Source organism: Anthonomus grandis, chromosome 7, assembly GCF_022605725.1.
Source record: "Anthonomus grandis grandis chromosome 7, icAntGran1.3, whole genome shotgun sequence".
NCBI lineage: Eukaryota > Metazoa > Arthropoda > Insecta > Coleoptera > Curculionidae > Anthonomus > Anthonomus grandis.
In genome coordinates, this window is record NC_065552.1 from 31,869,518 (window position 1) to 31,883,438 (window position 13,921).

Consider the following 13,921-nt stretch of genomic DNA (forward strand, 5'->3'; position numbering starts at 1 on the left):
TTTCTTTAGTATAAGGCCTTCTTTAGTATAAATCGTTTTTTTGTTCAGGAACCTTCATTATTAAGAAATCCAGTTTTTTGTTCTGTATCTTTTTCTTATACATATAGTAAAACAGATTTACTTTACATTCTAACACTTTTCAATATTGGTGGAGTTGTCAGTGTTATCTTCCTACCTGATCTCAAGGAATTTAAATCAATATTTCATTTAGTCCTTATCGACTATTTGTCTGTGAAAATCAAAATTTCAAATAAATCAAAAAGTGGCCCTATGCAAATGAATAATTTGGACTGAGGAGGATTATAAATATTAAACCCGCGCAGAATAAAAAAAACATTGCTAAACGTTAAATTAACACATCTATATATTACTAAAGCTATAATAAATAAATAAATAAGCAAATAAATAAAATTTGTACATAGCTCTAATTTAAACTAAACCTATTTATGAAGGACATAAATTTTGAGTGTAAAAGAACTTAAAGCCAAGGCCTGTAATGTTGTCGTTGGTTCTAACGTTAACTACAATTGGACCGCTACTCATATCTAGAAGAAATATAAAAGTTGATGGTTTTTCTATAATAACTTAATGTGAAATAAATCAAACTAACCAGTTACAGAGGCATCAGTACTAAAATTAGCACTTGTAGACCCATCGTTTAACCTATCGCCACATAATCTCGTACCATCTATAATAATGTAATCATCAGGACAATTTAAAACATCCACGCCTGCTTGTCCTGCTGGTACTGTGGACTGACCATCTACAAAAAAAGGAAGATGTGGAAAAACTTGGGAATAAACGAACAATTTTGAGCTAGATATGCTTCTCGTATCATTTTCTTTACATTTAATGCTTAAGAGAGTAATCATATACTAATAATTGATTCACTTACTTGGCAAAATATTTACCAGTTGAAACGGATACATTTCACCATCGTTCGTGTTCATATACGTTATGGAACAATATCCCGCTTCTCTCCTAATACAAATAGCATAGTTTAAATCATTCTAAAAATGAAAATCCTAATAAAGTAATTGATTAAATAGTCAATATAGCACATACAAAATACCCAGGAACACTTCTATTAAACATCGCTGCTTGGTCATAGTTGAAACTCTGTATTGTTCCAGTGACTCCAGTATAATATTGGAGACAGTTGCTTTGGGAGGTGCTGCAGCTATCGCTATATTGACAAATCTTCATTTTAAATCGCTTTCTAGCCCCTGTTGTGGATAGTACCATTATTTTGAGAGGACCTTCTAGTTGAGATACATCCACATAAACTAAAACAAATCAAACAGAAGTAAAAATGAGATAATCTGTTGTCTAAACATCATCCAGCGCATTGATTCAGATATATTTTATAATAGAGAGAGTGGTATATTATATTCTTATCAATAGTTTAATTTCAAATCTGTATCACTTCCGAAGTCATAACTGGTCCTCCTTTAGTGATTATGTAGTGCCAGCATAAAAAAATATTGGTATACCCTTCCGGATCTTTGGACGGAACAACTTTATTATTGAGATAAATAGCAAATTTTACTAAGCTTTTTCCACTTAATAGAATCTGGTAAAATAAGAAAAATAGATATTTCAATTAGATTGTTAAGGGTAGGAGCAGGAGTCAGGAGGTACCTACACTTAATTTATGAGGGCATGTCATCTGAAAAAGTGAGGAATAACAGGTAAAATTACGAGAGCTAAAGAAAGCCCTACTCAAACATCTACGTGTACTAAAGGGAGACCATTTTATCTCAACTTCTTAGGAACTGGGAAAAAGAGAAGGGAAAAAAGCGAAAAAGATCTTCAGAAAATTAACAAGTCAGCAGTTACAGCAGGACAAGGCACTTAATATGTAACTGCTCCAAAAATCATTAGAATTATACAAATAAATAATTATATAAAATATGATATCAATGGTTTAAAGGCTGCTAAATATGTACATGCGACGAAGTCGACCGACTTGGCTCGTACAGACTCAGCCTAAGTCCACATTGACACGTAATTACGGATACGTGAGGCTGTCAAGCCTATCCGTGACTTTTATCCCATCCACTAGAGACATGCGTATCCGTAAAATGACGTTATATTTTTATTCGAATTTTTGGTGTTTACAGTGTTGACCTTCCACAATTGCTTCAACCTATTTTATGTCTTTTGTAAAGGAGTTCTCGGATCGGTTCATAGATTTTTTTCTGGCATAAACGAATAAAACCAACATTTCGTAATCTAATTTGCTGTGTTTTTGGCCCCTTAAGTTAAAATATTGTCCTGATTGACGCAAAGCTCGAATGTAAAACCCTGCTATTCCTCCATATATATTTGGAAACTTTGGTGTTCCAAATAATTTTGGCACTATTAATTAAAAAGCCGCAATAGTCACATTTAAGATATGTGGTCTCGAAGTTCTAAAAAGAATAGCACAAAATAACAACTAGTGAAAAAATTGGTAAAAACTCAGAAATAACAATAAAAAACAAATAGTACAACGGACCAAAAAAACGGAAATAAGTTCAAATTAACCAACTTCTATCCGCGTTTTCCTTCACGTAAGCACGTGAAACTTTTCGAGCCTCTTATTGGCTGGTAGCAATCATCCATGTGGTCCCAACGGATCTATAATTATTCAAATTATATCCAAACAAGTATCAATGTGGATTCAGGCTAAGACTGCCGACTTGCATGAGTATGTGCAGCAAAAGTCGTGGCTTGAATGGAGCCGAAAGTTGGGCTTGCGCTAAATCGGGCAAAACGGATTCTCGGCAGACTTGCTATTGCAATAAAGGGGAGGAGAAAGTAAACTCAAAGTCCAAGTCTCATAATCCGATTTTGAATTTGAGTTTACTTTCTCCTCCCCTTTATTCATATACTTAAGTCTCTTTGGGAATGATAAATGATTATTTTGAATTGCTATTGCAAGTTTGCGCGTGTGTAGCCAGTTATCTACCGATTTCGGAAGTTTATTTGCCTAAATCGTATATTCATGCAAGATTTTTGTAATAATTAATTTAACATTTTTTCAGAATTTATATATATTTTTAAATTTCAAGATGAGTGAACGACTTGGGGATTTACGAAGATTGTCACGCGAGTTCCTTGAGGAGTTTAAAGAAATTCTTCTAAAAAATTTATGTGCGAGTAAATTTTATGTTTTTTTAACCACTCTTTTGTCCATCAAGGCCGTTTTTTTTTTAAATATAGTGCAACGGCAGCTGCAACAAGAATATCCGTAGATTCCATGGAATTACGACTGATGCTTATTAGGACAATTTTAAATAAAACTTTATTTATGTACTTATACGTATACACTTTTTCAACGATACATGAAAACTAAACCAAATTGACAAATAAGTTGGTACGTGTGGAGATAAACGCTGCCTAACAGACTTTATTAGCAACTTGTTTCTCAAGCCAAGTCGGCCGACTTGCATGTACGTGTGTAGCAGCCTTAAGGACTATCTTGTAGCAACGTTCAACTTCAAGCAACTGACAGTCATGGAGAAGCTTAGAGTTTCATAGTTATGTATATAGTCATGAGTTTCATTCAGAAATTATATATAATAGGTATAATAAATTCTGGGATATTTATTTTCACTTGGGAATGATGTTCGTGGACTTTGAATCCAAGGAAACAACGGAATATCTGCATGTCCCAAACTCCTAACTAATAAGATTGCTATCAAATCTCAGGACATTACAAGTTTGGCAAGTCTCGATAAGAAGCTCGACTCTTAATTCTCGACTTAAGAAACACTAGGAAAAAGAGGAGCCGACGATTGACGATTCGTCATTCTGTATCTCACAAGAAATATCACGACCACCAATAAGGCTACATCAATAGTGACAGAAGCATACAAGACCGAGGGTTTGAACCTAGATGATCTACAGCCAATATTGATCAGCTTATTAATCAATGATGGAAGCATCAGTAAACAGAAATAAAACAAATACTAACAGGCACCCTGCGATGTAATTTTGCAAATGTTGGCCAGCTTTACAACTCTCCATGATCCAGAAGAAAGTTTGGTCCTCGGTTTATCTAAATTAACTACATAATCTACGGGGACTGCAATCGAACCCTAGTCCAAGAGATCCCAATAATTCCCAGTCATTTTCCCAAATATCAGTTACCGAACGTTGATTTATCTCGACCTGAATTTTTCCTGTACCATTCTGAATGAAGTATCATTCTCTGAAAAAGAATGTTACCCGACCTTTTAAATCAATCAATAGAAATAGGTGTTCTTTAAATAAAAATCGTTGGATGGAAGTACTGAATAACTTAACCCAATCGTGAATAAATGTTACTATTGGATAAAATACTATAGACTCGAGAAAAATAGTTGTTCTGGAGAAATAATATGCGGTAAAATAGTTTCGAGAAGAACGTATTCAGGCAAATGATAGTTCGCGAAATTGATTGTACGGGAAATGACTTCAATAAAACGATTGTTCGGGAAAATTAGTTGTTCGGAAAAAATAACATTCCGGAAAGTGGCTGCGGGATAATAATATTCGAGAAATATTTGAGAAAAAAATAAATGGTCATTCGGGAAATTGAAAATTCGGTACCGATTCGGGAAATCGGGCGAAAACGGTAGTAATTGTTTCAGAAAATTTTGACACCACCTACAGAAGTACAGTTTACTCCTACTTTTGCTCTGTAATGCGAATGCATACTATATAACTTAGGACAGTATAGAAAAAACATAAACTCCAGAGAAGAGTCTGCTTGAATAGCTAACTCACGATTTGAAATATGGGAACAACACCAAACTTTATGAATAAATCGGGGTTGATCGATCAGTTGGTAATGTCTATACATAGGAGAAATCACAAAAGGTGTACTTAGCTCTTTCGATTAAAGATAAATTTTAATATTTAGTTTTTGTAAGACTTACTATGCTGCCCTGTATTATAACCACATAAAACAGGAATTCTGCTATTCGAATTTTGGCCTGTAATCACCAGCCTTTCGTTTGTACATGTTCCATTCGTCGGACCCTCAAGCTAAAATAAAAACTTTACAAGACATCCAAAATTGAGTAAATCTTAAAAAATAGTCTAATGAAAGGCAATTCAATCGTTTCAAAATAGGGAACTTATACTTACATCTAAATCAATAAAGTCTATACGGAACTGCTGAATATTTGAATTAGTTTTATAGACACTAAAGATACATGACATGGTATTCGAAATAACTTGTCTACCCAAAACAATATCGCTTAAAAGCTTATCAGTATGTCTCCTGTTTTGACCAAAGTAGTACCAATATAACCTAAAAGTGAAATTTTAAATAAGAATCCCAGTAGCTTAGTATTAATGTTCATTGTGATATTTATTGTAAAAATATCGTACCTGGGATCTGGAGTCGGTGCTATCGTGGTTGTAGTAGTAGTCGTTGGGGTGATTACTCCTCCATCTGAAGGATAGTAATCCGGATAGTTAGGACTTTTAAAATATGAACAATTCATGCTAGAAGAATCGCCACAAGAGCCTCTAACTAAAAAAGTATATTTTAATTACGATGTGGTAATCAGGGTCTTCAGTTTGAGAATTCCTTCAATCATCCTTTATTGCGTTTCGAAATTACTAAATAGGCTGTGGATTAAGTGAATTATAATAATTTTAGATTTATTTCATTTTCTTCTTTTCTATTGTCTGACTGTTTTTGAAATTTTTTCTAAAAAGAATTAAGAGGCTTACCACCAATTAACCCTCTAGCCAGCAGACCCGCCTTAAGGCAGGCTTTATCAAAATCTCATTTAGAGATGCATTTTAAATTCTTTGGCCACATAGCGGCAATCCCGACTTTGGGGTGGAATTTGTTTCGTGTCTGACGTACTTAGAACGGCTATTGGTTCCCGTGTTTTTTTCAGTAGAGTCAGTCGCGTATGTGCCGGCTTAGTAAATTTACAGAATAATTATTTCGCTATAAATGATATTTTCTGTGCTATACAATAAATACATGTAGCGATCTGTTCAAGCCAAAAAATTTACAGGTGAGTTTATGTATGTTATATTTTTTAGTTATGCGTTGAAAAAAAAGTAGTTTATGTGTTTTTGCTATAAATCACTCCTAACCTCAACCTGCCTAAAGGCGGATCCACCGGTTTGTGTGAAAATTATCTCATTCATACGAAATATTTATTTTCTTACTATTTCTGTTTTTTGTGGTTAGATATGACATCAAACAAGAAAGGACAGCCCGGGAAGGATCCCCGAGGGTCTGAATTATATGACTTATCTCAAGTGACTTCGGTCGAAATGTTTGAACTTTTGGACAATGTAGATATAGGACCTGACACCGATATTGAAGATGGGCTGGAAGACGATTTTGACGATGATGATAGTCTTGCTGACCCAGATTTTTGTCTTGAAGATGAAATAAATCAATACAACGATTTAACTTCTGAATCTTCTACGCCTGACGACCAATTGTTGACATTAGATATTGAAACACCTGATACCTCACAGCCATCGATATCAGGGAATTATTCAACTGAATCACAAAAAATGTCTGTTGTTGCAAGAGTTTTATCCCCGTTGACTTCAGGTGAACCATCTACTTCATTTCAACGACAGCAAAAACGACCACGTTCTCCTCAGCCAGAATTTGAAGATGGGGCTGATGTTTCCGAGCCTAACACAGGTGGGTTTACGGGAAACCCAAGTGCACTTTTAGTACAGTCAAAAGAATGCAAAGAAATAATTTGGCGTAAACAGCATTTGCAGCTGCATAAAAATGAAGTGGTATTCCGTGGAAGCACAGAGCTTCCACTACACTTTCAGGATTTAAAAACTCCATATCAATGCTTCGCCTATTTTTTTACACAAGAGTTTCTTGAAAATATTGCAGAACAAACAAATTTATATGCTCGACAGTACGACATCAAGACAACATTTGTTACCTAAGATCCGTGTCTGCTGAGATCCGGAAGTACATTGGCATCTTGATATTTATGTCGATATATCGTTATCCAAATGCGACAGAATACTGGGGTAGTTATTCATTTGAACCAGTTCATACGGCAATGACATCCAAACGATTCTTTATGATTCGTATCTTCACTTCAACGATAAATCAAAAGAAAAAAAACGGGATCAACCTGGATTTGATCCATTATATAAAGTCCAACCGATAGTGAAACATTTAAATGAACGATTTCAAACAGTTCCAAAATTACCTCGTTTATGCGTAGATGAGCAAATGTGCGCGACTAAAATGAAACGCAGTTCATTGCGACAATACATGCCGGCAAAGCCCCATAAATGGGGGTTCAAACTATTTGTTCTATGTGACAGCAATGGTTATTTTTACGCCTTCGAAATCTTTACTGGCGCAGGGAGCAATGTTATTTTGCCCAATACGCCTAATCTGGGAGCAGCAGCAAATGTTGTCGTCCGGCTATCTCAAACAATACCTGACTTTGTCAATCATATTTTATATTTTGACAATTTTTATACGACACTGCCACTACTTATTTATCTTAGACGCCGAGGCATTTATTCATTGGGGACAATTCGTTCTCGTCGTATTCCTAATTGTAAATTGCCTAGTGAAAAAGATAAACAGCTTGCTACAGCAGATAAGGGATTTTCTGTTGAGTATGTGGGAAATGCGCATGGTGTAGATTTGACAACTGTATTGTGGAAGGACAACAAAAATGTGTGTTTGGCTTCTACATACGTCGGGGTACTACCCTTTAAAAGTGCTCTCCAAGATAAACAACCATCAAAGCCAACAAGATATGATCGGTCTGCAGAAAAGTACGTGCAAATTGAATGCCCCGCCATCATACGTGAATATAATTATCACATGGGCGGAGTTGATCTAATGGATGGATTACTTGGAAGGTACCATATTCGCCTAAAGACTAGCAAGTGGACATTGCGTCTATTTTATCATTTTATTGACATGGCTATGGTCAACGCATATCTGCTACACAAACGGATTCATAAAAAATCGCCGCCTTTACCAGTGTTTCGAGCACAAGTAGCTGCCGTACTATGCGTTAACGAAGCTGTCAGAAAACGTCCTGGCAGGCCTTCATCTGCTTCGAAGCAGGAAGAAATGCAACCTGGAAAAAACTCTAAGACATATATCCCCGAGCCAGATATCCGATTTGATGGTTTGAACCACATGCCCGACCTTTTGGATAGATCCGGTAAAAGGATGTGTAAAAACAAAGGATGTAAAGCTGAAACTCAGTTCTTTTGCACTAAATGCAATTTAAATTTGTGCCTTTCCTCAACTAAAAAGTGTTTTCAAGAGTTTCATACACAATAAAGCATTACACTAATCTTATTTTTTTGTATTGAGGCACAAAATATACATTTCAAGTTTAATTTCGCTTTTTTTACCCTGACTATTTTTGTCCCTTTAGTCGGCAGGTCTGCCTTAAGACTGGGGGAGGTTTTTTCATCCCCAAAGCTTTAAAGGTTTATGATAAACTTTTTTTAAGCCTCAAATTCATTTTTATGTTATGAATTTACCCGCCTATGATTTTTTTTCATAAAATAAAAATTGGCCCTTTAGAGGGTTAAAATAATAATTATAATAAAGTTCTTCCAACCCAACAGTATTTATATAAATATTGAATAAGAGGAGGGCAAGATCTATAGTGGGAGTGCCTTAAAACCTAAGTTGAAAGAACTACCTAGAATTGTAGGTTCCACTAATGTCACTTTATCTGTTTGATCTATCATAGTATCTTAGGATCATACATTTAGCAATTTTACTCATGTAGCAAATTATATAAGAGCTAAAGGGAAATCATGGTACCAAGAATAAAGTAGCTTATGTATGAAGCTGCAGTACTTCATACATACTTTCTCTTCTTGTTCTCCTCTTTTAATCTTTAGCACCTTGAGTTGAGCAAGAAATCTATATCGTGCTGACAATACCACTGCACTAAGGTTTCAGTAGGCACATTGTGCGCCTGTGGTAAAAGAAGAGAAGAGCCGCCCACAGCTCTTCATTAACCCCAACAAATCAATGTGCACAAAAACGACTCCCTTATCTCTAAGGGATACATCTTAAAGGAATAATTCTCAGTATAACCCATACCGAGTATACTGTAACAGGCAGTATATTAGCCGCATATGCGAGGCAGTATAACCCATACCGAGTATACTGCCGCGCATCAATGAGGAAGCAGGACAATCGGAAAGTATATGGCCCATAATCTCGTCTTCGCAGTTTTATGCCCAGCGTATTGGCCTCATGCTCAGTTTCAATTTGAACAAATGGTGATTTAATTGACAATAATATTGGATTATATAGATCTTTCAGCTCAGAAGAAGATATTTCTCCAAAAACCTATCAATTTTATCAATTTTATCAGCAAGGCATGTGATTTTTTAAAGAATAATGATGCTAAAAAGACTCTCTTCTCTAGTATAATTCCAAATTATTAGAAATGAGATATAACCATTATAATTATAAATATCCGTATATAATTTTTAGTAAGTTATGGATTTTTTTTTCAAAATCTTATTTAAAAAAACGTAGTTCGACAATTTTTTTGGTATGGACATTTTCTCAAATTTTATAAAAAAAATATGTTTTTTTTTCAATAATACTCATTATTTTAAGTATCTAATTATTTACTCACAAACACAACAGACTCCATATCCGTTTGCACAACTAGCTAGTGCTGACCCGTTAGATTGCGTACATTGATCAGCAGTTAAACAAATTCCTTGCCAAGTTCCGGCCCAATTAGTGGCGTTACACTCTGTATTATTAAATTTGATTATAGTAAATAAGCTAAACAAATTCTTAATTTTGTTTTTGATTTCCCAAAAATAACTGGAGTAAAACAGTTTTGATTCCATGTCATTTTTACTTGTTGGAGTTGCTGTAGCATTAGAGATGACACTAAAAAATGTTATATTATTTTATATACATATAATCTTAGATAAGCATATTACCTTTCTGAATATTTTCTATTATCCCTTAAAATTGTTCCATTAGTTAGACCCAATGTTGAATTATCAGTGTCATATTGAAAAGCATGGATGTCACTATTCTGCTCTTCGTTTTTCGGTTTAGATTGTACTTCTAATAATTTAAGTAAACTGTTGTTTAATAATGTTTTTATTTTATTTTCGGGCGGCCTAGCATCCTTCTTAATTTCAATAGGTTTAATTCTGGTGTCTGAACGAGGCGCTTCCACCAAATCCTCCTCAAGGTACTTATTTGAATAAACCTCTATATCTGCTGTAGCCTCAGTTGTAGAGCTTCTAAAAAATATACGTACGCTAGTAATTATGCGTAATTATGGAAATGATAAATTCTAATTACCGCCTGTTTTCTGTTATTTTCTGAATATAACTGTAAGGTTCTGTATAGGTTTGAATGTTCTGATTAGGGAAAAGTTGATTCTGACTTAGAAGATCTTCACTGTCATCTTCATTGGATATAGGAGGTCTGTAGTAGCTTCCGAAATTTTCAGAATCTGGTATAAGAAAGTCGTTTAAAACAAAATACTTATTGTTATCCTCATCTGACACAATATCTGCGTTGAAATTGATGGGGTCTTGATAAATGCTATCCTCTTTTGTGTGGAATGGTGGATGGCTTGGCGATATGTGATTATTATAATCTTAAAACATTTTTTTGTTGGTAAATAGACTAACAAAACATAGGTATTTATTACCACTGAATGCGTGGGGATCCTGTATCTCTGTAACAGAATGAATAGTTCCAATTTCGTCATTAAGATTTACTGGTAAGTATTTGGTAAACTCGTAGTCATTGGCTTCCAACTGTAGATCATTATTATTATATTGTATGCCTTTTCTGTCCGTTTCATTTATACTGTAATTTAACTCAAAAGGTTTTCTGGTATGAGGCTTGTGGATATAGTGCTGCAAGACCTATGGTTGTAGAAAAAGAAAAAAAAATGTTGGTCAATTCTACTGAAAATTCAGGCATATTAGTTAAATTGTACAGTTAAATAATAATTTTTCTTCAGAACCAGTTGCAATGCAAAATAGAGATTACATTTTGCTTCTGAAAAGAGAGAACATAAAGAAGTTTCTAAATTTTCAAAAAATTTCTGTCATGGTTTATGAGAGGAGATATTGGTGTCAACTGAATACATCCGAAATAGAGCAATTATTATTTAGTACATGTTTGATGGATTAGGAAGTCCGCGAACACATATCCTCTGGATGTAAAATTGATTTTTATGAATATTAAATTTTACATATTGATGAAGGACAGATAGGAAACGTTTTTTTTATTTTAAAGCCTTTTTACACATAAAAGAATGATTAAATTACGAGGAGAAGCAGGTACTAAGACTGTACTAAGTACTAAGGTTGTCCTTTATTTCATAAGTAGTGGATGCTTAGAAGAACATTTTTGATCTGCAGTTTTTGTTTTAACCTCATTACATTTTGTATAATAGCTTACTCTTTCACAAAGCTGAAAGCTTCAATTTATTTGCAATTTAACTTCAGTTACTGAGGAGCCAATGCCCAACAATTAACAAGCACTCCTATAGCAAGCTATTAAATCATATAATGATGACACTACGTTCCAATACTAAAATAGACTATTATCACTTAGTACTTACCGCTCCGTTTGGATAGATTTCAACAAACTTTGGCTTTCTTAACTGAACACTTTCCTCACTAATCACCGTTTCAGGATTTTGTTCGTCTTTAAAGAAACTAAAATTTGTTATGTCATAATTCAATTTATCACCACAAAATATCGTTTTAAAACTGCACATAAGTAACCATGTAGCGATGATATTTTCAAAGAACACCATTTTAATAAACATCATTAAATTTGCAATATCTTAACCATCTTAGAAGGAATCGTCACATATGTCACAGTCGGATGCAAAGACAATAATCGCGTTAAGTCGGTGAATCTCACATAGAGCTCTTGAAAAGCAACAGGGTGTGAAGTTAAATAGTGTGAAATTGCTTGGAAAATATATTTTTAAATTGGAGAGAGAGTTTTCAGTATCTATACCGTTCCTTTTTTTACGTTTAAAAAATTAATGTAATAATAATTAATTTAAATAAGAGATTTTTTAATTATAGTTTTAATAGAAAATATAGATCTGAGAATTTAGAATAAAATTGAATTTTATAACGTTTTATTGAACATTAATTTACTATCAGAAAAAAACTTCCTTCTGCATCTCAAAAAGTACCAGAGCAGAAACAATTGTTTTTATATGGTCCATATATTTCAAATTGTTTAATGTTAAGGTCACAGATACCGTCACGTTTAATGTGTGCAACTTTGTCATGTTGTTAGGAATTATCATTAAAAGAAGATGTGAACCATGCATTAGCAATAGTTTTTAGGCAAATAATTAAACTCTATTTTAGGTTATTTGTGTCCAAGAAACTAAATAGAGAGTGTCTGCGAAAGGTTGGGAAATCTCAAAACTGGAGATACCGAGATATGTGGATTGAAAAATGGAAAGGCTTGTCTTGGTGCGTTTCTGGATATGGAAATGCTTCTTATTTAACAACACTCCTTACGGAGTAATCTGCCAAGCAGTTGAAAAGAACCCTCTGTGGTCAGATGGATAAAGTCCATGCTCTTACAGCCCTCTGTCAAGATTAATACTGAGGTTATTGCTGCTATCCATAGGAAGGAGTACTCCATCTATACGGAGAATATCCAGCTATACGGTTTCTAGTAGGGAAGACCGGGGATAATTATAACAATTTCCAAATATAAATTTTTTTCTCTTAGAGAAAATCATATTAACAGCTAAAAAATTTTTTACAAGGACATTTATTAATTGCTTGTATATTTTAAATCAGGTTATTTTACTTATTATATAATGCCTGTAAGATATTAAAGGAAACATATAGCCTTGTATATTGTTTCAATTGTCACGGAGAGGGGGACAGTTGAAACACCATTAAGAATAAACAAAATATTTATTTTAATACTGAAATAACATTCAGTTTAGAAATACGAAGAAAAAAACATTGATACATATAATTTTTACACTTAAATAAAACCAAATTTTTTATTCAAAAGTTTTAAACAACATAATAATTATCCTAATGCTAAAATAAAGATAAATTAGCAAAGTAGAATATTTATTCTAACATGCAGTTATGACAGATATACAAATCTTCTTGACGAGTGCATTCTACATGTGACCATTGGTGGCAATCAATGCATTGCAGCCATTTTTCCCCTGAACGGCTATTTCTATACGATTCCAAACATACTAGACAAAAACAGTCTTCATTGTCACTGCTGCTATCGTCCTGACTATTCTGTTGACGAGTTTTTTTGGACACTGGTGTTTCTGATGTATTTTTTGGATCACCATTTTCTTTTTTTCACTTTCTTCTTTTTTTTTGCTTCATATTCTTGTTGAATAGCATCTTTTTCTGGTATGTCCGTATAAATGGTGGATTTTCCCTGTAGTTTTCCGAGGAAGAGCTTTTGGTAACGGCCTTATTAGCTCAGGTGAAAACACATCCAAAGAGAGGTTAGAGGCTGACTGGACACTTGTAGACAACTGGAGGCGGGGTGCTTGGTGGCTCTAACGAAACAGTTCCGCTCGTTGACGCTCTTGGAGAGTTAAAATTTACTAATTTTGGAAAAGAATCAGTGTTGCTTAAATCTTTATTCTTGAGCCTACTGCCTGGACTTCTTGTGGGATATTTAACTGCAAATTTTCGGGAGCAGGTCTATCAGTTACATATGATGGAGCAAAATCTAAAGCCGTAAAAATATCTCGATTAAAAGGCCATATACCAGTGCACTGGAATCCAGCAACAATATTAGATTGTGTCAAAACCATAGAGAGACTCTGTTTAACGATGCTGGGGATGTTATAAATTGTGATCGTTTTGCCTGGGTTGTTTCTCATCCAAGAATCGCAAGTTGAATTAACAGCTTTTTTAAATGGAC

At 34.2% G+C, this 13,921-nt stretch overlaps 1 protein-coding gene across 1 annotated transcript; it reads right to left on the reverse strand.

The window, feature by feature from the left end:
- Positions 1-422: 422 nt before the first annotated feature.
- Positions 423-10,889, reverse strand: LOC126738482 (uncharacterized). The gene is made up of 11 exons (XM_050443846.1): positions 10,671-10,889; positions 10,316-10,616; positions 9,943-10,254; positions 9,624-9,889; positions 5,365-5,509; positions 5,119-5,284; positions 4,908-5,016; positions 1,066-1,286; positions 896-1,010; positions 611-763; positions 423-545 (listed from the first exon to the last, which is right to left on the reverse strand). The coding sequence occupies exons 4-11, from the start codon at positions 9,844-9,846 to the stop codon at positions 445-447; spliced, it is 1,233 nt and encodes a 410-aa protein (XP_050299803.1). The 5' UTR covers positions 9,847-9,889; positions 9,943-10,254; positions 10,316-10,616; positions 10,671-10,889; the 3' UTR covers positions 423-444.
- Between the last annotated feature and the right edge of the window lie 3,032 nt (positions 10,890-13,921).

Excerpts from the sequence above, each read along its gene's own strand:
- LOC126738482 (XM_050443846.1), bottom strand. The coding sequence starts at position 9,846 with ATGGAATCAAAACTGTTTTACTCCAGTTATTTTTGGGAAATCAAAAAC. Across the intron at positions 5,285-5,364 it reads GCACCGACTCCAGATCCCAG|GTTATATTGGTACTACTTTG; the intron begins GTACGATATTTT and ends TTTCACTTTTAG. Across the intron at positions 1,287-4,907 it reads TTATAATACAGGGCAGCATA|TTTATGTGGATGTATCTCAA; the intron begins GTAAGTCTTACA and ends GATTTGTTTTAG.